Source organism: Saimiri boliviensis, chromosome 12 (genome assembly GCF_048565385.1).
Source record: "Saimiri boliviensis isolate mSaiBol1 chromosome 12, mSaiBol1.pri, whole genome shotgun sequence".
Classification (NCBI taxonomy): domain Eukaryota; kingdom Metazoa; phylum Chordata; class Mammalia; order Primates; family Cebidae; genus Saimiri; species Saimiri boliviensis.
Window position 1 is genome coordinate 10,195,871 of NC_133460.1, and position 20,687 is coordinate 10,216,557.

General features: G+C 52.9%; 1 protein-coding gene across 6 annotated transcripts in view; it reads right to left on the bottom strand.

Annotated features, from left to right (window-relative positions):
* The window catches only part of CRAMP1 (cramped chromatin regulator homolog 1), a 60,565-nt gene that overhangs the window by 5,871 nt on the left and 34,007 nt on the right, over nt 1-20,687 (bottom strand). For 3 of the 6 annotated variants that reach the window (XM_074381782.1, XM_074381778.1, XM_074381780.1), the window contains exons 7-20: nt 18,620-18,705; nt 18,036-18,159; nt 16,556-16,637; nt 14,864-15,979; nt 12,208-12,379; nt 10,928-11,109; nt 10,765-10,839; nt 6,963-7,044; nt 5,915-6,019; nt 5,492-5,670; nt 4,689-4,754; nt 3,928-4,162; nt 2,982-3,146; nt 1,078-1,223 (exon numbers count right to left, since the gene is read on the bottom strand). In XM_074381782.1, the coding sequence (XP_074237883.1) occupies nt 1,078-1,223; nt 2,982-3,146; nt 3,928-4,162; nt 4,689-4,754; nt 5,492-5,670; nt 5,915-6,019; nt 6,963-7,044; nt 10,765-10,839; nt 10,928-11,109; nt 12,208-12,379; nt 14,864-15,979; nt 16,556-16,637; nt 18,036-18,159; nt 18,620-18,705 (2,815 nt within the window). The remainder of the gene's footprint in view (nt 1-1,077; nt 1,224-2,981; nt 3,147-3,927; nt 4,163-4,688; nt 4,755-5,491; nt 5,671-5,914; nt 6,020-6,962; nt 7,045-10,764; nt 10,840-10,927; nt 11,110-12,207; nt 12,380-14,863; nt 15,980-16,555; nt 16,638-18,035; nt 18,160-18,619; nt 18,706-20,687) is intronic. The other 3 variants (XM_039478222.2, XM_074381781.1, XM_074381779.1) reach the window with 3 other exon arrangements.

Consider the following 20,687-nt stretch of genomic DNA (forward strand, 5'->3'; position numbering starts at 1 on the left):
GGAGGTCTACTCTATTAATTGTGTCTATGCATTTGTTTGGCTAAAATTTCCAGTCATATCATGGCTTGGCTTGGAATTCTCCAAAGCCTTCCCAGGAGCTCATCACCTCAAGAGTCACGATTCATATTCGGATACCGAGAAGAGGAGGTGTCTGCGAGAAACAGGTGTTTTGAGCTTTTCTGGATCAAGGGTTTCCCTTAAGTATCTGCCTACAAAATCCTCAAGGAACACGGAGCAACACTGTGGGGACCAGATTCAGGGAATGCTGCTCCAGGACTTTTACATAGGCCAAGCCCATGTGAGTGGCCCCTGGAACTGGAGTCCCCTCCCTGTCTGTAGAGCCCTCACCCGGATCTCTCACGCACCTGCCTCTCTGCACCATGCATCACGGTGAAATGGGCCTGTCTTTACCCTGCAAGCCTCACCTGCCCATGGATGCCTGGCAAACCTTGTGGTGGATGCCTTGGGGGCTACAACCAGATGGCGTGGCCAAAAAAAGAGGGACAGTGCATCTGGTCAAAAGAGGAGAGTCACAAACCACATTTCGCCTCCACATCAAAATTCTGCTCCAATGACTCCTCCTATCACTACCCTGGGCGTAGGAGAAGCATGACAACAGCAGAGCCCATCCTGGCTCCCCTGCACCGCAGCTCAACGTGACCCAGGGGGACGCTGCTCAAAGGTCCTGCTGTTAGGATGGGAGTGTCAATGACACAACTGCTGTGACCACCCTTTACTTATCCACAACGGTGCCCGCACCACAGCACCTCACAGCTGGTGAAGGACACATGACATTGCAGCTCGGCTCTGGCTGCCTTCAGAGACCCGGCTCTGCACCCCAGACCAGGGCTCCCAGTTCAGAGGCCTGCAGAGCTCAGCTGTGACAGAGTCAGCCATTAAGCATGTGGAGACCGGAGCTGGCACAGCATCCCCAGATGTCTCCATCCTAGTAGTCAAGAGATCTGAGTGTGCACATGCTGTCTTCTGATCTTCCACTCTTGGCAAATAACTCTTACTAACCCACAGGTGTGCAGGAGGGTTGGTTGTTAAGGACAGGTGTGAGGTCAATGCACTCACCTCTGCGACATCAGCCAGGGACCTGGACACAAATGAGTCCCTTGAGTTTCCATCCAACAAGCTGGGGCCAAGCAAGGAGGTGCCACTGTTGGTCCCGATGGGAGTGGGCAACATCTTCCGGCTCTTCTCTGGGGAGATGAAGCTTGCTGCACAGAAAAGACCAGAGGAAAACACCCTGAACACTGCTTGGTCTGGACCAGTCCAGTGGAAGGGTCCTGAGGCTAGGCATAGCCAGGCCAAGCCCTGGCCCCAGCCCTAGTGCCAGCCCTGGCTGGCCACAATCCTTGTGTGAAGAGCTTCCAAGAGACTCAACATGCTGTGAAGAGCTCTTCTCATTTAACAGGCCTTGGTACACACAGATGTTTTCCGCGAGTCCCACAGCCTCCCACTCTCTCACTGCCATCCCCTACCCCCATATTTTCTTTGGTGACTAGTCTCATGCAGACTGTTTTCAACTTGTCTTTAATATTTTTTAAGGCAGGGTCTTACTCTGTTGCCCAGGCTGCATTGCACTGCATTGGTAATCATGGTTCACTGCAGCCTGGAATTCCTAGTCTCAAGCAGTCCCCCTACCTCAGCCTCCCGAAGTGCTGGGACTACAAGCATGCACCACCACACCTGGCTAGTTTAAAAATTTTCTGCAGGGGGCCGGGCACGGTGGCTCACGCCTGTAATCCCAGCACTTTGGGAGGCCGAGGCGGGTGGATCACGAGGTCAAGAGATCGAGACCATCCTGGTCAACAAGGGGAAACCCCGTCTCTACTAAAAATACAAAAATTAGCTGGGCATGGTGATGCATGCCTGTAGTCCCAGCTCCTCGGGAGGCTGAGGCAGGAGAACTGCTTGAACCCAGGAGGCGGAGGCTGCGGTGAGCCAAGATCGCACCATTGCACTCCAGCCTGGGTAACAAGAGCAAAACTCCATCTCAAAAAAAAAAAAAAAATTAAATAAAATAAAATTTTCTGTAGAGACAAAGTCCCTCTATGTTGCCCAGGCTGGTCTCAAACTCCTGGTCTCAAGCAATCCTCCTACCCTGGCCTCCCCAAAGTGGTAGGATTATAGGCATGAGTCACCACGCCTGGCCTGTTTCCAATTTTTCACAATTTACATGTGACTGTGGACAAAACTGTGCTGCTACATGTGACAAAAGAAAACGCTTGCAGGGTGCTGGCTGCCAAAGCACCTCCCAGGCCCAGGGCACCCAACAGTTCAGGGCTGTCAGGCATGGTGCCCACTGTTTAGGCTGCCCAGCTCCAAGCCCTGGCCACTCTGTAAAGCCATGGGCGGGCAGACCCCAGTCATGCTAATGGGAGCTCTCCCCATGGAGGCAACAGCAGCAGGGTGTATCTTTCCCTGATACACCCCTTCCTGCCACGACTGATACCCAGTGGGCAAACGGGCCATGGGGGAAGAGGATGGACACATCCTATGAACTCTCCAATTTGTATTCAAGAATGTGCCGGGTGGCAGCTGGACCATCCACTTCCAAACACCTTACTGACCACAGAAGGAGAGGAGCCAAGCAAGGGCCAAGACACCAGTTTCCTTTTCTCCCCTTGAGAGGGCCCGAGTCGGGAGGGGCCAGGCTAGCTGGACAGACCAGGAAGGCACACAGAACCCAGCATCTGGGGTCACAGGAATGTTCTAGGTCTCCACCGGATTGTGGGTTACCTGGCTGTATATGCTTGCCAAAGCTTGATGAACTGTACACTAAAAATGTGTACATTTTCCCACATGCAAATTATACACAAAAATATTAACTCAGAAAAACAAACACTTGAGAAGCAAACATGCCAACCGTCTCAGTGGGAGTCTGGCTGCAGTAGAATGAGAATCCAGTGTCCTGCAGACCCCGGCCCCTGCTGGTCTGGGAAGGGAAACAGGAGCCCTTTACATACACTCACCAAACAGGCTGCTGAGCGAGGAGTCAGTGGAGTCACTCGGGTACCACTGGGGGTCGTGGGTGGGAGAGGCGATCCAGTTTGGCTGGGGGCTGCTGGATGGGGAGGGAAGGATCTTGGAACTGTCACTGCCATTCAGTTTTGCTGGAGAAAGAGGAACCCCTTCACCTGCCAACCAAGACCCCAGATCAGAAACGCCTTGTTGTGGGGTGGTGAACAGCACCTCACTTGCCCAGCCCACCATGGAGAAGACAGCAGGAATGCAGGGCTCTGCCCTGCTGAATCAGATGGATGGCATGGCTCTGCAGGTAAGGGGCATAGCACCTGCAGGACAGCTCCGTGGGGCGGGAGGGCGTGGTGCACAGTGAAGGTAATGGTAGTGGCGACCATGGATTCCACGAGTCATCTCACAGCACCCACAGCAGCCCTGTGAGCTGTACCTTATTCCCAATTTACTGCTCAGGAAAGGGAGGTTCAACAGGTTGGTGACCTGTCCAAGGCTACATGCTAACACACTGTGAACTCATGTCTCTCTGAATCCACAGCCTGAGTCACACTAGTGACCAACAAACCACTGCTCCCAGGAGCTTCGTTCCAGACAGCAGGTGAGACCAAAGCCCACAGGGCCCAGCCCAACTACTTTGAAAGCTCTGCAAGACCTGCGGGCCACCTGCTCAGGTTCAAGATCAACTGTAAAAACACTTTCCGATCCCCAGGCTGAAGAGCACCTTGGGGGACCATCCCACTGTCTCCCCTGAGGGTGAGGAGCAAGCCTAGCAGGCCATCAGCAGCCTCAGGTCCCAGGTACCTTATCCACCTGCAATGTCCCTTCTGTAGGACAATTCGTAAAAATCACAGAACTGGAATATTTTCAGCATGTGTGCCAAGTATTCGGGTGGGAGATCAACGCCTCCTGACAGGAAGGGCTGTGGGTGCGCCCTGCCCTTACCGTACTGGCCGGAACTGATGGCAATCTCGATGATGGAGTCGCTTATGTGTGTGGCGGACTCGCCCTGGGACAGCGCATCCTCAGGAGGGCCAGGCAGGGAGATGTCAAGTAGAGCAGAGACATCTGGTGGAGACAGCCGGGTGCTGGAGCTCTCTGACGAGGACAGTGGTGTGGAGAGGCCATTTTGGAGAGGAGTCTTGGGCAGCTCAGATAAGGAGAGAACAGAAGAGCCCTGCTGGGAGACAGGTATTTTTTAGACACAACCAGTCTATCAGAACTCACGACAAGGGAGGAAACATCAGGTGGACAAATCAACAGGGTGATGAGTGCTGCAGTCACCTCATCCTTCCAACTCAGGAATACACTCGGGGAATTTATTTCTCCTAAAACCGCTCAATATGGCAGACTCAGAAGGCCAGGCAGCAGCGGCCTGGACCTGCTCTGACACCGCCAGAAAGAGGGTGGGTGCTGGAGAGTTACTAGCTGACAGCCTCCTCCTCCTCCCAGAAAGCTGAGTTTTTTCATAGCTTGTTCTGAATCAGCCCACTTGGGAGAGGGGAGGAGGGAAGTCTGAGGTAGAGGACAGCTGTATTCACATTTATCTACCCTGGGCAGCTGGCATAGCAGATGGAAGAACAGCAAAGCCACTGAGCAGTCCCAGAGAGAAGCCAGGCCACTGCAAGACTACAGGTGGCAGCTCAGGGCACTGGAGGGAGTCCTGGGGCAGCTGCTTTGCTCGGCAGCACACAAGCGCATTCTACCTGGAAACTGTCTGTCACTGGCTCCTGCTCAGGTCTCGAAGGGATGCTGACGAACGGGTCCGAGCCCTGCAGGAACAGCACGCCCATGAGCAGCTGTGAGGTGCACCGGACGCCGCCCACACCCTCGCCTGCGACAGAGTTCCAAAAAGAGGTGTTCCATCCCCACGGCCTCTTAACAGTGGAGGGACAATAAACGGACAGGGGTCTAAGGTCAAAAATGCTAAAAGGCCACTTTCAGGGCATAGGCCCTGTACTTGAAATTTTTTTGTGGCTTCAAAGAGTGAACTAAAGTTCCTCTGTCAGGAAGTCAACTTTATAGAAGGCAGAGCTGGGCTCCCTGAAGTCTTAAGAGTATCAGCCCACCCCACCCTCCTTGGAGTGGCTCTGAAGTGGCCATGGGAGAAACCCGGTGCTTGGAGCCTCGGACAGGAGGAACGGTCAAGGCCATGCAGGGGGTTCTTTTCCCAGATGAAAAACATGCTCGGTGATGTCCGAGCACGGCGCTATGGGCTCGCTGCTGCCAACTTGGTTACGGTCACTCTCAGATGGAGCTAGGTTTCCACATCATCTTAGCTCTGGGTTCTCCAATGCCACATGGCAAGCCTGTCCCCACCTTCCGTCAGTGGCTCTGGATGCCTCTCCTGCTCTGTACTACACAGAGCTTGCTCACGCCATGGCAGCCCTGGTCTGGTGAGTCTCCTCCAAAGGCAGAGCTGGAGTCCAGTGTGATCTCAGCCACATGGCTTTGGTGTCCATACCAGAAGTTTGTGGTGATGCTGAAAAGCCCTTCTAAACATACTCACCCCCATGGCGGGGAGGGCGTCTCCATTCTGGTGAGCTCCAGTGGAGTCCTGCCCAGAGACGGCACCTGTCACCTCGTCTGAAGACAGTGGAGAGATACCAGACAAGCCCTCAGTGTCCAAGGCAGGGAGGGGGTTCCCAGGGAGGATGCCAGCACTCGTAGCTGCTAAGTCGATAGTACCTGGCAACAGAAAGGACACTGCACATCTCTGCTCTACTGACAACCCATGGTATGACCCAAGAGGGCTCGGGGAACAGCTTCTCCCTCACACCTCATGTCAATGCTTGAGCCAAGGGCTTGGATGTTCTCGGTGAAGGGTAATGAGACATTATGATTTGGAGAAGAAAACATTAAAAAAACCTGGTGACAAAAACATCCCTCAGAGGCTCACTCAGTGGCTGTGGCCATGCAGGTACAGACTTACTGGCCAGGTGACTCGTGGCCTGGGGTGGAAGGACCTTGGGCACGATCGGCCGAGACAGAGCTGCTTTGGTCAGAGAAGACTGGATGGGCCGGAACGAACCTCTCCCTGCGAGGGCGAGGGCAAAAGCAGACATGTCGAGCCCGCCCACCGTGCCCTCACAGCAGGACAGGGCCGCAGGGGGCTTCCTTTACAGCCACTGTTGGGAGTGTGGAAACTGAGCCAAGCTGGAAGCCAGCGAACATTCCAAATGCTAATGTGAGGAGTCAGCAGTCACATAGGCCCCCAACGTTACATAAGCTCTGGAACCCACCACTGTGCCTCCCAGGAGCTACTGGAAGGCTGCAATCACCACTGTCATCCTGCAGAAATGGCTCTTTAAGGGTGACAAGCCCCCGAACTGAGGAACAGGCCCCGGGGCAGTCAGAGTATCAGTTTCTGGACTAAGATTCTGATACTGCAATTTGGTTTCATCCTGCCAGGCTTTCCACAGTTGAAAATGGAAAAGTAGGCAGGAGAAAAAGCAATCGACAGCTATATATAATAAGGGTCTTGCATGTGTCAGTGAGAGATGTGGAAGTCAAGGTAAGTAGAAAAGGTAAGTCACAGAGTACATGTTTCACTAGAAGCCTCTCCCTGTGTAAGATCTACTGCCAGGAGCCAAGGCCCCCACTAAACGTACAGACTGATGGAAGCATAATCCACACACCCCAAGAACACATCCATTCCATAAAACAGCTGGCAAGATGTTACATACAGAGAGCACACAAGAGATGCTCCAGTAACTCAAAACAAGCCAACCGCCTCACACAGGGCCGTCAGAGGCTACAGACGAAGGGGCACCCTCTGGACTAACTGCCTCACCCACCACGGCAGTCCGTGGCCCAGCACATAGGGCACATTAGGTATTTTTCAGTAGAAAGAACAAAGGAATGCCTGAAAATAAGCCATGGAAATAAGCACCCATTGTTTCCAAAGCCAAGGCCCTCAGGTGAGGAGGAGGGAAAAACTACCCCGGAAAAGCTACCCCAGAAAAGCTCTGGGTCCTTACCAGTTATGGAAGAGTTAGACAGGATGGAGAAGGAACAAACATTGTGGGACTGGTTTTCTGACGGTCTAGGGAGCAGCGTTCTCTGTGGTAGAAAAACGGCAAACAATCAAGGTGATGAAACTCCTATGACAAAAGATCACTCCAGAACCAGGTTACATAGGAATGTCCCAAGGAAGAGGGTGCCTAGCATACCCAGGTGGGGCTCTTTTTCTAGAGCCAGTGACACAGGGTGTCTCAGACAGGTCCTGTGCACTCCCAGCCCCAGTTAGGTCCTCTATGAAACAAACCCAGGTAATCAAACCTTTCCCAGGGAAAACTGGAGGAATGTCAGAGTGATCCACTTTTGTTTTTTTTGATGGAGTCTCATTCTGTCCCCTAGGCTAGAGTACAGTGGCACGACGTACTGAAAACGTCTGCCTCCCGGGTTCAAGCAATTCTCCTGCTTCAGCTTCCCAAGTGGCTGGGATTACAGGCACTCAGCACATGCCCAGCTAATTTTTGTATTTTTGGTAGAGATGAGGTTTCACCATCTTGGTCAGGCTCAACTCTGGCCCTCAGGTGATCCACCTGCGTCAACCTCCCAAAGTGCTGGGATTTACAGGTGTGAACCACCGCACCCGGCCTGATCCACTTTCAATTCAAACTTTCTTTCAGATTTGGTTAGAATGCAACGAGTCATATAAACCTGTATATAATCATTGGATATGGACTTCTCTTTTTTTTTTTTTTGGATATGGACTTTTATGAGTGACACCTCCCATACTGGGCTTCCTCACACCGGGTGAAGAAAATAAAATCACTGCCTGTAACACACAGGCACCAAAGGGCATGAGGCACCCCTTCACAGGGCTTCTGTGAGGAAATAATGAGGCTGAATGTGCTACGGCAGGTTTGCGTGACAAGGACTACCTTGGAGAAACTGCGTTCATCACTGAAACTGTTAGTAATCAAGATAAAACATGAACAAAAGTGTCGGTGAACCTCCAAGTGTCTGAGGCGCTCTGGCCTCTGGGGGGTGCCGCTGCAGTTCTTGACCTTTTGAGATGCCCCAGGACAATGGCGCTGGAGAAACTAGAGGGGAGGTGCCACTAGAGACAGAGGCAGGCTTTGGCACACAAGCTTTCACCCAAGGCTACGTACTTTATAGCACAGATTAGCACACTTTTTCTGTAAAGGGGCAGGCAGGAAGTATTTTAGGTTTTGGGGTCCGTACTTGACCCTGCCCATGTGGAAAACAGTAGATAGTACAGAAATGAATAATCATGGCTGTGTACCAGTAAAACTTTATTTATAAAAATATTAAGGGGAGGGCCAGGCGCAGTGGCTCATGCCTGTAACCCCAGCACTTTGGGAGGCCGAAGTGGGTGGATCATCTGAGGTCAGGAGTTCGAGACCAGCCTGACCTAACCCACATGTTGAAACCCCGTCTCTATTAAAAAAAAAAACAAATATTAGCCAGGTGTGGTGGCGCATTCCTGTAATCCCAGCTACTCAGGAGGTTGAAGCAGGAGAATTGCCTGAACCCGGGAGGTGGAGGTTATATTGAGCCAAGATCACACCACTGTACTCCATCCTGGGGGACAAGAGTGAGACTTCATCTCAAAAAACCAAAAATGTTAAGTGGAAAAGACCACATACTGTATGATCCTATTTATAGGAAATGCCCAGAATAGACAAATCCATAGAGACAAAAAGTGGATTCGTCGTGGCCAAAGGCTGGAGGTTCTGAGAAGACAATGTGAGTTCAAAGGTGCAGTGTTTCCTTTCTAGATGAGAACATTCTGGGATTAGACCCTGGTGATGGTTGTACAACCCTGTAACCACTGAGTCATATGCTTTAAATGGGCAAACATTATATGTGAACTGTCTATCTATAAAGCTGTTTTAAATTAAACAAAACAACAGTCAGGCTGTAACTGGCCCCGGGGCCACAGCAACTTTCTTCCTAAGACCTTTCACGAATCTCTCATTTGTAAATTCACTAATCTCAAGGGAGAAAGAGATTTCGAAGAGTCTAGACTACAAAAAGAAACCTGTGCATTAATCCAAAATAACACACATCCATAAATTTCTAAGGCCATAATTATCTCAGACTTCCCACCTCACTTTCTGTACTATTTAATTATTATATTTTTTGAGACAGAGTCTCGCTCTGTCGCCCAGGCTGGAGTGCAGTGGCACGATCTCAGTTCACTGTATACTCCGCCTCCAGAGTTCAAAAAATTCTCTGCCTCAGCCTCTCCGGTAGCTGATAACAGACACCTGCCACCACATCCAGTTAATTTTTGTACTTTTAGTAGAGATGTGGTTTCACCACCTTGGCCAGGCTGGTCTTGAACTCCAGACCTTGTGATCCACCCACCTCGGCCTCCCAAAGTGTTGAGATTATAGGTGTAAGCTACTGCACCTAGCCTCACTTTCTGTACTTTTATGCCTCAAAATGCCAAGGTCTTCTTCTGAGAGGTCTCTGAGTCCCTGGATGTCCCTCAGGCATACAGCATCCTCGGGTCCTCCCGAGGAGCTCATGAGAAGCCTGGGCTCTAGCCGACATACATGACTGCCAACTGTTCCCACTGACTCAATGTTAAAAAATAGGTGTTCTTTTTTTTTTTTTTGAGACGGAGTTTCGCTCTTGTTACCCAGGCTGGAGTGTAATGGCGCGATCTCGGCTCACCGCAACCTCCGCCTCCTGGGTTCAGGCAATTCTCCTGCCTCAGCCTCCTGAGTAGCTGGGATTACAGGCACGTGCCACCATGCCCAGCTAATTTTTTGTATTTTTAGTAGAGACGGGGTTTCACCAGGTTGACCAGGATGGTCTCGATCTCTCGACCTCGTGATCCACCCACCTCAGCCTCCCAAAGTGCTGGGATTACAGGCTTGAGCCACCGCGCCCGGCTTTTTTTTTTTTTTTTGAGACGGAGTTTTGCTCTTGCTACCCAGGCTGGAATGCAGTGGCGCGGTCTTGGCTCACTGCAACCTCCGCCTCCTGGGTTCAGGCAATTCTCCTGTCTCAGCCTCCTGAGTAGCTGGGACTACAGGCACACGCCACCATGCCCAGCTAATGTTCTGTATTTTTAGTAGAGACGGGGTTTCACCATGTAGACCAGATGGTCTTCATCTCTTGACCTCGTGATCCACCTGCCTTGGCCTCCCAAAGTGCTGGGATTACAGGTGTGAGCCACTGCGCCCGGCCTTAAAAATAGGTGTTCTTATACTCCATAAATACATCCCAGCCGGGCACATTGGCTCACACCTGTAATCCCAGCACTTTGGGAGGCTGAGGTGGGCAGATCACCTGAGGTCGGGAGTTGAGACCAGCCAGACCAACATGGAGAAACCCCGTCTCTACTAAAAATATAAAAATTAGCCAAGTATAGGGGCACACATGCCTGTAATCCCAGCTGCTTGGGAGGCTGAGGCAGGAGAATTGCTTGCACCTGGAAGGCAGAGGTTGCAGTAAGCCAAGATTGTGCCATTGTACTCCACCCTGGGCAACAAGAAAAAAACTCCATCTCAAAAAAAAAAAAAAAAAAAAAAATCCCAATCTGGGACATTCTTTGGACTTGAATCCCTGTAACTGTCTTTTCTGTAAGTGTTTTTCTACATTGTTGAAAGATTACCTTTACTTCTGGGTACCATTAAGTTCATTATTATTACTCGTATTTACCCTACTCACAAGAGGGAAGGAAGGGGCAGCGATTTCCCCCCATTTGACACGATGAAAACCTGACAGAGGAAGAAACCCCATGTCCCTGTTGGCCCAAGCATGAGGCAGCACATTCAGACTTGACGAGAACCTGACCTGGACCACCAGTGGCTTCCGAAGGTGCCGGTTCCGCAGCTTCCGGGGCTTTGGCAGGAAGAAATCCGACTGCATCTGTAAGGGAGCAGCGCACGGCACCTGAAGTTATGCTCTCCACACCACAGGGAAACCTGCACGGGACGGCCTGGCCCCACACACTCACGCTGATGGAGTTGAGATGCTGACGGAAAGTCAGCTCTGCGTCTTTACTGGGAGAGAAGAGCTTCCCGTGTCGGCTGTTGGGTGGCAAGGTTGTTGGGACAGCAAAAAGGCCACCATCTGAGTCACTGCTTCCTGTGTTGGCGGGACCAGCCACCAAGAGGGGTCTTGGAGGGTTTCTCAAACCTGGTAGAGGAGAGGAAAGAATCACTGTGACGGCATTCACCTAGCAACAGGTCCAGGGTCAATGGAATTCTGTTGGGAAGAAAGAAAGACGCTCTCTTGGCAACCTGTTTGGTTGTCTTGAAAGGAGATACCTCTATCTCAATCTCAGTCCCATATAAAGAATTATTCTCATTTTTTTTTTGAGATGGAGTCTTTGTCACCCAGGCTGGAGTGCAGTGGTGTGATCTCAGCTCACTGCAACCTCTGCCTCCCGGGTTCAAGCGATTCTCCTGCCTCAGCCTCCTGAGTAGCTGGGATTACAGGCACTTGCCACCACGCCTGGCTAATTTTTATATTTTTAGTAGAGACAGGGTTTCCCCATGTTGGCCAGGCTGGTCTCCAACTCCTGACTTCAGGTGATCCACCCACCATGGCCTCCCATGCACCCAGCCTAAAACTCACCAATTTCACACTTAAAAATTCACCATTCTAACCATGATAATCTGCTTTATTATAAAAATACTATGGGTTGAAAGCAAGTGAAACTGATGCCTCGGGAAACTGGACATGCTTGTCTTGGGGTTTTATGTACCAGAAACACAATTTATGATCCCTGAATTTTAATTATTTCCAGTACACAGCTGGGATAGCAGTACACTGTAGATTAGCAGGTTGCTCCACCGTACTTTCCAGGACTTGGGTTAACCTAGTGGCACCTCCCCTAACTGAAGGATTCTCTATTCTGATGTTTTACATGGGAAGAAAAATAGAAAAAAACAACCTTCACTTGGGTTTTGAACCACCAACTCAGCACATTAGGGAGGCTTTTGCTGGTCCCATGGAACAGACCCCAAAGTGACCAGACTGGCAAAGGCTGGCTTCTTGCCAACTTCTATACTCCAGAACCCCAAAGTCCTTGTGGCAGGCCCTGGTATCGCCCTCCCCAGGAGGAGGCAGTAATTTCTGCACCTTCACCCTGTCAGCTGGATCGTGGTGATCTGGACAGTGGGGCCAGGTCTCAGGTACACCTGTGCCCTCAGCTTCGGCACGGCCCCTGAAGCCCAGAATGACGCCCAGAAGGTAGACAAGGCACAGGGAGTGTGGCTGCCACAGCCTCACCTGACGGGCATGGTGCAGAGCTAGGCGGGAAGGTCTTGCTGCTGCGGAGGGTGGCCTGGTTCCGAGGGCAGCGGGGGCTTCGAGAGCTGACGGTCACCACCTTCCCTGGGGGCGTTGCGGACTGCTCCTCCTGGGAGGGCCTCACTGTAGAGACAGTGTTTGCTTCCAGAGCCTGGGACAGAAATGGGCCAAACAACGTCCAAACTTGGCACAAGAGAAACAGCTCCGAAATGTGTGCCCTGGAGAAGGCACAAGAACTTCATCAAGCCCAGAGAGCACAGTGTCATGATGGCAAAGGCTGGGGCCAGAGATGCCCAAACACCGTGTCCCTAGGGCCACTCGGCAGCTTGCCAGTTTTAAAAGTCACTGGTCAGGTAAGTCATGAAAACCACTCACTTCCTCACAAGTACCTTTCCACATGCTATGGCAGAGATGGGACGGAGGGGACCAGCTGGAAGTGCCAGCATGGACTGCAGAAAGAGATGCTGGATAGCAAGTGACAAGTGTCAAGAGCTCAAAGCCATATTAAAGAGTGTAAGACTGCAGTAGGCTGTCTGCTTGTGAGTCAGAGGACGGAATACAGGTAGGCTTTCTAGAAACAAACACAAGCACAGCTGAAGAATACTCTGCAGCGACGAAGCCCAACCCCGGAGGTACGCATGCCCATGCCACAGCCCACAGTGCCACTGCCAAGTTCTGGGGTCCCCACCTGGCTCACCACAGAGATGCCACCACCCTGGGAAGACTTGGCCAGCATCCCAGCCTCTTGGCTCTCCTCACCCTCCTGAACACCCCACACATCCCATCTGGGAAACCTCCCTGTGGACTAAGAAGCCCTCTGCCCCATGCTCTCAGCACAGCTCTGCCCGTCTGCTTACTCAGAACCTTCAACCCCTAGTCCCCACAGCCCAGGCTTTCTCTGGGACCCTCCCACCTCATGACCCTTCCTATGCTGTCACTTCAACCTTTGACAGTGGCTCAGCAGTCCTTGGCATCTCTTGATCTCTGGGGCTCGGGCCTTTAGGGGTGTTTGCTTGTCACACCTCTACCAGGCAAGCGACAGCACAGGGGCAGGGGACCCCACACCTGAGGTGCATCAGGTACCTGTCTGTCCAGTCTGTCAGGGCCACCCCAGGTCAGCCTTTCTAACTGGCTCCCCAGGGGGATGGGGATGCCCTTCTGTGTGGGATTCCTACCTACTCTGTGTCCCAGGACTGATCCCTGCACTCTCAGGAGCCTGCCCTGGCCCCTTCCTTGGGACACCTGAACGCAGGCACCACATCTCTCCATAGCCCTTCCCGTAAGACCACCAAAAGCCAAACCTGAAGAGCTGTCTTTCTGGTCACCGCCTGCTCACCCTAGCATCCTCTCCACACTACCCCGTGCCACTTTCACCCTCAGGCCTGGCCTGAGGCACCTGAGTCAGGCTCAGTCACCACCAACCCTGCAAAAAACATTCCCTGTAACCAGGCCCTGTGATGCTGCCCAGGCAAATCTGCCCTTTCCTGCCACCTGCTGATGGACAAGTCTCTGGGGCAAGCCGCGCAGGGGCTTGGGGCGGGGCCAAAAAACCAGCGGAAGACGCAGTGGATGCAAGCAGAAGCAAGCACCACTCAGAAGCCATGAGGCAGCCTGCGTGGAGCAGGAGCAGCGGGTGGGTGGGGGCTCATGAGTGCCCAAATCCCAAGTCCCCCACCAGCACAGGGACGTGTGAGCCTCACACACATTCCAACTGTGAAACAGCGCCCAGGGGCCCACAATGACCTGCAGCTCCTGCCCCAGCCCGTCCTTCTAGCCCCTCACTCATGTCCAGCAGTTCGCCAGTGTCCAAACATGCCGTTTCAGGATGGTCTGCCATGAGACCTTGCTCTCTTGCACCCAGAAATCCTATCAGACTTGGGGTCGTAGGGTAGGATAACTCCCAGCAGCAGCCCCTTCTGCACTCCACTTGTCAGCTCCACCAACTGGCCTCCCTGTGGTAGGGGACCCTTTCCTAGACTCAGGGCCCACCAACATGCTGCAGGGACCTTCCTGTCTGGTCCCCAGCTCCACTCCTCTGCCACAGCACCACATCCCTGCTCTCCTCTGGCCTCGCCACACACCATCTGCACAGCAGCTAGGATGGTCATTCTAGAGCAAGAATTACATCCGTCGTTCCCTCTGTGGAAACCTGTAACAGTGATTAGATAAGAAAGAAGGCTAGCTCAGCTCCAGGCCTCACTCTGTGACCCTCGGTCCTGTGCACGTTGTCCCCTCCGTTGCACACTTGGTATTGGCAGACTCGCAGGAGCACGAGGGCTCATGAGGTACTGCCTGCCAGCTGTCCGTCTTCTTCCACGCGCCACACAGAGGAGAACACCCAGGCCACACATCATTGCACTTCTGGCGCCATGCAGGGGAGTGGGGACCCCCATCAAGTGCCCTAAGATCCCTACTTGAGGGAGAGGAACATGATCTGTGGAGAGCCTGTTTCCTGGATCATTTAGGTCCCTGCCTCTCCTCCTTCCTTGAGATCCTGTGGGCTCCCTGCAACAGGACCCTCTCTCTCTAGTCTGGACCCCACCTGTGCTGGCCCTAGCTGCCCAGCTGGGAGTCCTCCAAGACTGGGCCTGGCTTCCCTTGGGCCACCAGAGGGGCTGGGCCCTGACCCACTCACCAGCTTGGGGTTGACCTCGGTGGAAATGAGCTTGAGGAGGCAGCTGAGGAGGCGCTGCTTGTGAAGGGTGGTGGCTGGGGAGCCGGGGCGGGGGTCCTGGCGGCCGGGCCCCAGCCAGTCGTACTCCAGCTGCAGCTTGCTGGGCTTTCCCATCATGAGGTAGACTTCGGCCAGCGTGAGGCTTTCGGAGGTCTGCAGGTTCCAGCCCTCCTCACGGAGCTGCTGTGCCAGCCGGCTGGCAGGGACCTCCTTTGGGGGTCTGGCGGCATGCTGTCCCTGAGGCAGCGCAGGCTCAGCAGGGCTCCCCTTTTCCTGGACCTCCTCTGCAGGTGGATCTGCTGAGTCTTTAGTGCAAACATCCGGCAAGAGCCCAGGGCTGGGCCTCGGGGCCGGGCCAGCAAGGGCAAGGTCAACAGGCTCCTTGCTGACAGGAGCCAGCACCTCTGGGGAGGCTGCCCGGCCTGGAGGGGGCTGCTCACTCCCAGGCCGCATGTCTACACAGCGGCACTGCTCGGGGACAATGAGGTCCTGGCAGGATTTCAGGTAGCGGGGCAAGGGGTCTAGGAGCGAGAGCTCGTCCTCCAGGTCTGGAAGCTGACCACAGGCACACGGCAAGGCCCCTGGCTCCCGGATGGGGCTGTCCCTGCCTTCTGTAGGGGTCTTCTCAGGACATGGCCCAGTGTCCTGGTGCCTAGGGGGAGGCCTGTCGGGAGCGTCCGGGCTACTCAAGCTTAGGATGGCCCCTTCCCCAGGGGCGCTTTCGGGGGAACTCTCTCCAGAGCTCTGTGAGGCGTCAGCCGCAGGAGGGGGCCGCCCCGCACCCTTGCCCTCAGCTCCGCCCCGAGGGCATTTCACCTGGCCCCGGGCTGTGCCCTGCCCACTCTGGATGCCCAGGATCTGGGCTGGGGGCAGTACGTGGGCATCCTTGGCACTCTGCTTGCACCGGCCGCCCTCCTGCCAGTGCACCGTGCAGAAGGCCTTGGAGTGTACCACACGGGCCACACCTGGCAGGGGTGTCAGTGTGCAGTTCTCGCCTGGGAACAAGTGCAGAGTCACCTTCTCCTGCATCGGTGGGGAGCAGGAGTCCTGCAGCTGCCGCTCCTCGAGTGTCTTCCGCTGAGTGCCCGTCAAGGAAGGCCCACACTGACTGGCACTGAGGACAGGATGCTCACCTGGCACACTGCTACAGACATGAGCCATGCTCCCCACTGGCATCCCCCAGGGTTTGGATCATGCCCCGACCCAAGGCTTTCCTCATACCACTACCAAACAATGCTGATCTGGGAACTTAGCACCTGCAGGAAATTCATACCTGACACACACCTCACCTGCGTGGGGAACAGGCAGGGCTGGGAGTCAACCATGGATATGAAGAAGGCTGGGCTGACCCTTGGTCGTTTGGCTCAACCTGCTGGTAGGAATGCTTTGGCCACACCCCACAGGCCAGACACAGGCCACTGACGTCATGGAGGGCTGGCTGTGACTGAGTTCTAGCTCTGCAAGGCCATGGAGGGGGCTCTACACCCAGGGAACGAGGGGTTCCAGGTTATGGTTCCAGATGTTCACCATGTAAGAGCACAGCTGCTCTGCCCATGGGAACCACGACAATGACGGGTACTGGGAGGCACGGTCTATCGCCTGGCAGCAGAGGCTGTTTGGCCTGGAGGGACTGCTGTAGTTGGAAAAGGATACAACTCGCACCTCATGGAGCGCCCACTTCTGCTTCAAGAACTCAATGAGGCTGGAGACCTTTCGATGTAGCTCCACGATCATCCTAATGAGATGAAAGAAGTGAGGCTCATATAACAGGGAATGAACCTTCTCAAGAGCCCTGAGGCTGCCTACAGCAAGATGGCGCCAAAAGAGACAAGGGACCTCCAGAGGGGCACTTGAGAGCCGGCACCCGCAGGGCCCTTGGCTCCTGTGGCTAAAAACCAGCTTTTCCAGCTGCAACTGCCAATGTTTCACATGGAGCTGATGGAAGTAACACAGAGATCCTGAGCATTGTCTGCTAGCACAAGGTCTCCGCCAGGGTGCGGGCACTGGCACACAGCCTCTGCCTAGTCTACAAGCTGCTTCTGGCTTCAAGAAGGATGGGCCTGGACAGTGTTAATAAATTCTAAGGGAAAAAATACACAAACAGAAGGAATGAAGCGCTGACACATACTACAACACGGCCAACCTCGAAAGTGTCATGCCCAGTGAAAGACATCAGGCCCAGAGGTCTCTAGGTGTGATTCCATTTCTGTGAAACCTCCAGAGTAGGCAAAGCCACTGAGACACAGAGGGGACTGGGAGAGGCCAGCAGCCATGGGACAGTAAGACTCCAGGAGCGAGTGCTTACGGGCAAGAGGACTCTTCTAGGGTGATGAACACGTTTTGGAACGGACAGAGGTGATGGCCACAGAACTCCGTGACTGTGTTAAATGCCACTGAACTATACACTTAAAAATGGCTAAGTTCATTTTATGATATGTGAATTTTACCTCAAAATTTTTTTTTTTTGAGACACAGTCTCGCTCTGTCACCCAGGCTAGAGTGCAGTGGCACAATCTTGGCTCACTGCAACCTCCGACTCCTGGGTTCAAGTGATTCTCCTGCCTCAGCCTCCGGAATGGGTGGGACTACAGGCACGCACCACCATGCCCAGTCAAATTTTGTTATTTTTAGTAGAAATAAGTTTCACCACGTTGGCCAGGAAAGTCTCAATTTCTTGACCTCTGCCTGTCTCGGACTCCCAAGTTCTGGGATTATAGGCATGGGCTTCCGTGCCTGGCTACCTCAATTTTTTAAAATGTACAAATCGAAAAGGGTCCATCCCACGTGGAGCCTTGGGCGTATGTACACCACAAGTCTCCAAGAAGCGGGTAGGAGAGAGAGGAGCGGTATGGACCTTACTGGGGGACAAGAGGGAGGCTCTGCAGCCACTCCTCTTCTCACCGCGACATCCCCTCATGGCCTGCACGTGGCCTGGGTGATCCCTGCCCAGGTGCAGGACTGCAGCCCAGTGCTCCCAGGACTCCAGTCCCTCCACACTGCCGTGTCCTCGTGTGATGACAGAGCACAGGGTGAACCTGCTTCTCCTGGGAGTTCCTCAAGGGAAACACACACACATACCCTCCCGTCCTGCTCAAGCAGTTGGGACTCTTCTGCATGCCAAAGGCCTCGTTACCTGAGGCGTGGGTTCTGGGCAAGGCTCTGCACACGGGCCCAGGCGTGGTTGTTCCGTGGCTGTAGCTCTATAGGGACTTTCAGGGGCAGGCGCACTGGCTTCTGGTCCTCTTCATCACTCAAGCCTGCAACAGAAAGGAATCATTACAGTTCAGCGCAGATCGACCTTAAGGTAGAAAACCAAGCACTTGGCCAGACAACCCAGTGAAATCAGAGAGCTGTGAGCAGGCCACTTTACAGACAGAGGCAAGGACAGCAGAGAAACCCCAGCAAAGAAGAAACTCTGATGTGGTCACTCATGGGTTTGCAAAGGCAGAGCCACAGACTGGTGCAGAGAGGCCATGGGAGACTCAATCCTGACAACAGGTAACTGGTCTGCTGACTGCTACCATGGCTCTTAGCTCAACTTGACTGAGTGGACGCAGGAAGCATTTCAAGTTCAAGAGTTGTCCATTTGCAGCCTTGGGATTAAGCAGGGCCAGACATAAACCAACTGCAGCAGAGACCCTGTAGCTCAGCCTGCCCGTCACTGAATGAGACACCACAGGCACCGCCTCTGGTCCTGGGAGCGCCCCATTCACCTACCATCTGGATCGCAGAGCTTCTTCAGGGCCCGGCACATGGGCGCTTTGATCCGCAGGTTCCGCCCTTTGTAACGTACAGTGGTGGCCCTGGGAAAAGAGTTTTGAAGGAACGCTGAGGCCTGTGAGTGAACGGAAGGACAGAACGGCCAGCACGCCAAGAGGCATGGGCCAGGCGAGGTGAGGCCTGCCCAAGTATCCACCCCAGGCTCTGGAGCCCACCTGAGTCAGTGGGAGGACAAGGCTACAAACAAGAGGTGCTGACTGCACATCCTGCTGCTTTCCTGACCATGCTTCACACTCCAAGGGACACCTGCTTTTTAAAGAAAATCTACTGTGCCCTCCTGCCTTGGTGACTGACCTGGTACAGGCTCATGTCCCATCCCTGGAAAAGCCACTGTCCTAGGGTGCCCTCAGATGGCTGCCCTCCTCTCCACTGCCCCAGCTCTGTGCAGTTCTCCTGCTCTGCTCCCTAAGAGCAAAAACTCTCAGTACTCCTCTCCATGACTTCTCAGTCCACCACTCTGTGACCTCTGTGTGGCCTCAACCCACCCCTACACAACCTCTGTGACCTCAGTCCACCTCTCCATGACCTCTGTGTGACCTCAACCCACCTCTAGATAACCTCTGTGTGAGCTTAGTTTACCTCTGCAACTTCTCACTCCACATCTGTGCGACCTTTCTGTGAGGAGTTTCTAAGAGAAACACCAACTTGAATTCCAAGGAGTGGATCCCAGTCAAGAAAGCCTCTGGCCAGCAGTCCACTGGCTAGTAAATGACTACGGGCTTGGGTGTTTTACAAAATGCTCAGGGCAGCCAGACGCAGTGGCTCACACCTGTAATCCCAGCACTTTGGGAGGCCAAGGTAGGTGGATTACATGACGTCAGGAATTTGAGAACAGCCTGACTAACATGGAGAAACCCCATCTTTACTAAAATTACAAAATTAACCAGGCATGGTGGTGCATGCCTGTAGCCCAGCTACTCGGGAGGCTGAGGCAGGACAATCACTTGAACTAGGGAGGCAGAGGTTGCAGTGAGTCAAGATTGCACCATTGCACTCCAGCCTGGGCGACGAGAATGAAACTCCGTCTCAAAAAAAAAAAAAAACAAAAACAAAAAACAAAAAAAAACTCGGGGCAATGTGTTTGATTTTGTTTTTATTATTTTCTGTCTTAACCAATTTTTATCAATTCACCATCTCCCAGCTGCACATATGTCAGGTAGGAGAGCTGCTGTTCAATTTCTAAGAAAGAGTCCATGAAAAGCCACAGAACACATATATAGCATGATTCTAAAGACACGTAAAAAAATTACCTATTCGTCTCTGTATGTATGTACACTTATACCTGTACCATTACTTATGTAAATTCCCTAAGATAAAAAAATCAAAAAGATACACATAAAATGACTGTAAGTGGTTAACTCTGATGAGAAGAGATGAGCAGGATGGGGTGGTGGAGAGGGTCTTATATTTTATCTATGTATCATTTGAAAACTGTTTAAGACTTATATTTATGCATTACTTGTATCGTTTTTAAAAGTCTTATTCCAATAGAAAGATGACCAAACTTAGAGATCAAACTGGGAACAAGTGTCTGAAGCAAGCGCTGCACGGGAGGGACTCTGGAGATGATTCCCGCAGTTTGGCTGGAAAAGCAGCCTCCGCTGAACGCGTCTAATTGGAAGAGCCAGTTCTGGCAGTCTCAGACAGGAGAAAAGGGTGTTTTGCAAAACACCCAAATCTCCATATCCCAGTACACAAAGCTGCAATCCCCTTCCTTTTAAAAGGGTGCTAGCTCTAATTTCAGCATTATACAGTCTCAATACCCCACACAGTAGATTTCATCATCACCCCAAAAACCTAAGGCTTTAATCAAGTGTTTATGAGGGCACACAAGCCAGGTACAGTGGCTCACACCTGTAATCCCGGCACTTTGGAAAGCCGAGGCAGGCGGATCATCTGCGGTCAGGAGTTCGAGACCAGCCTGAAGATCAGGCTGAGAAAGAGTTTTGCTCTTGCTGCCCAGGTTGGAGTGCAATGGCGTGATCTCGGCTCACTGTAACCTCTG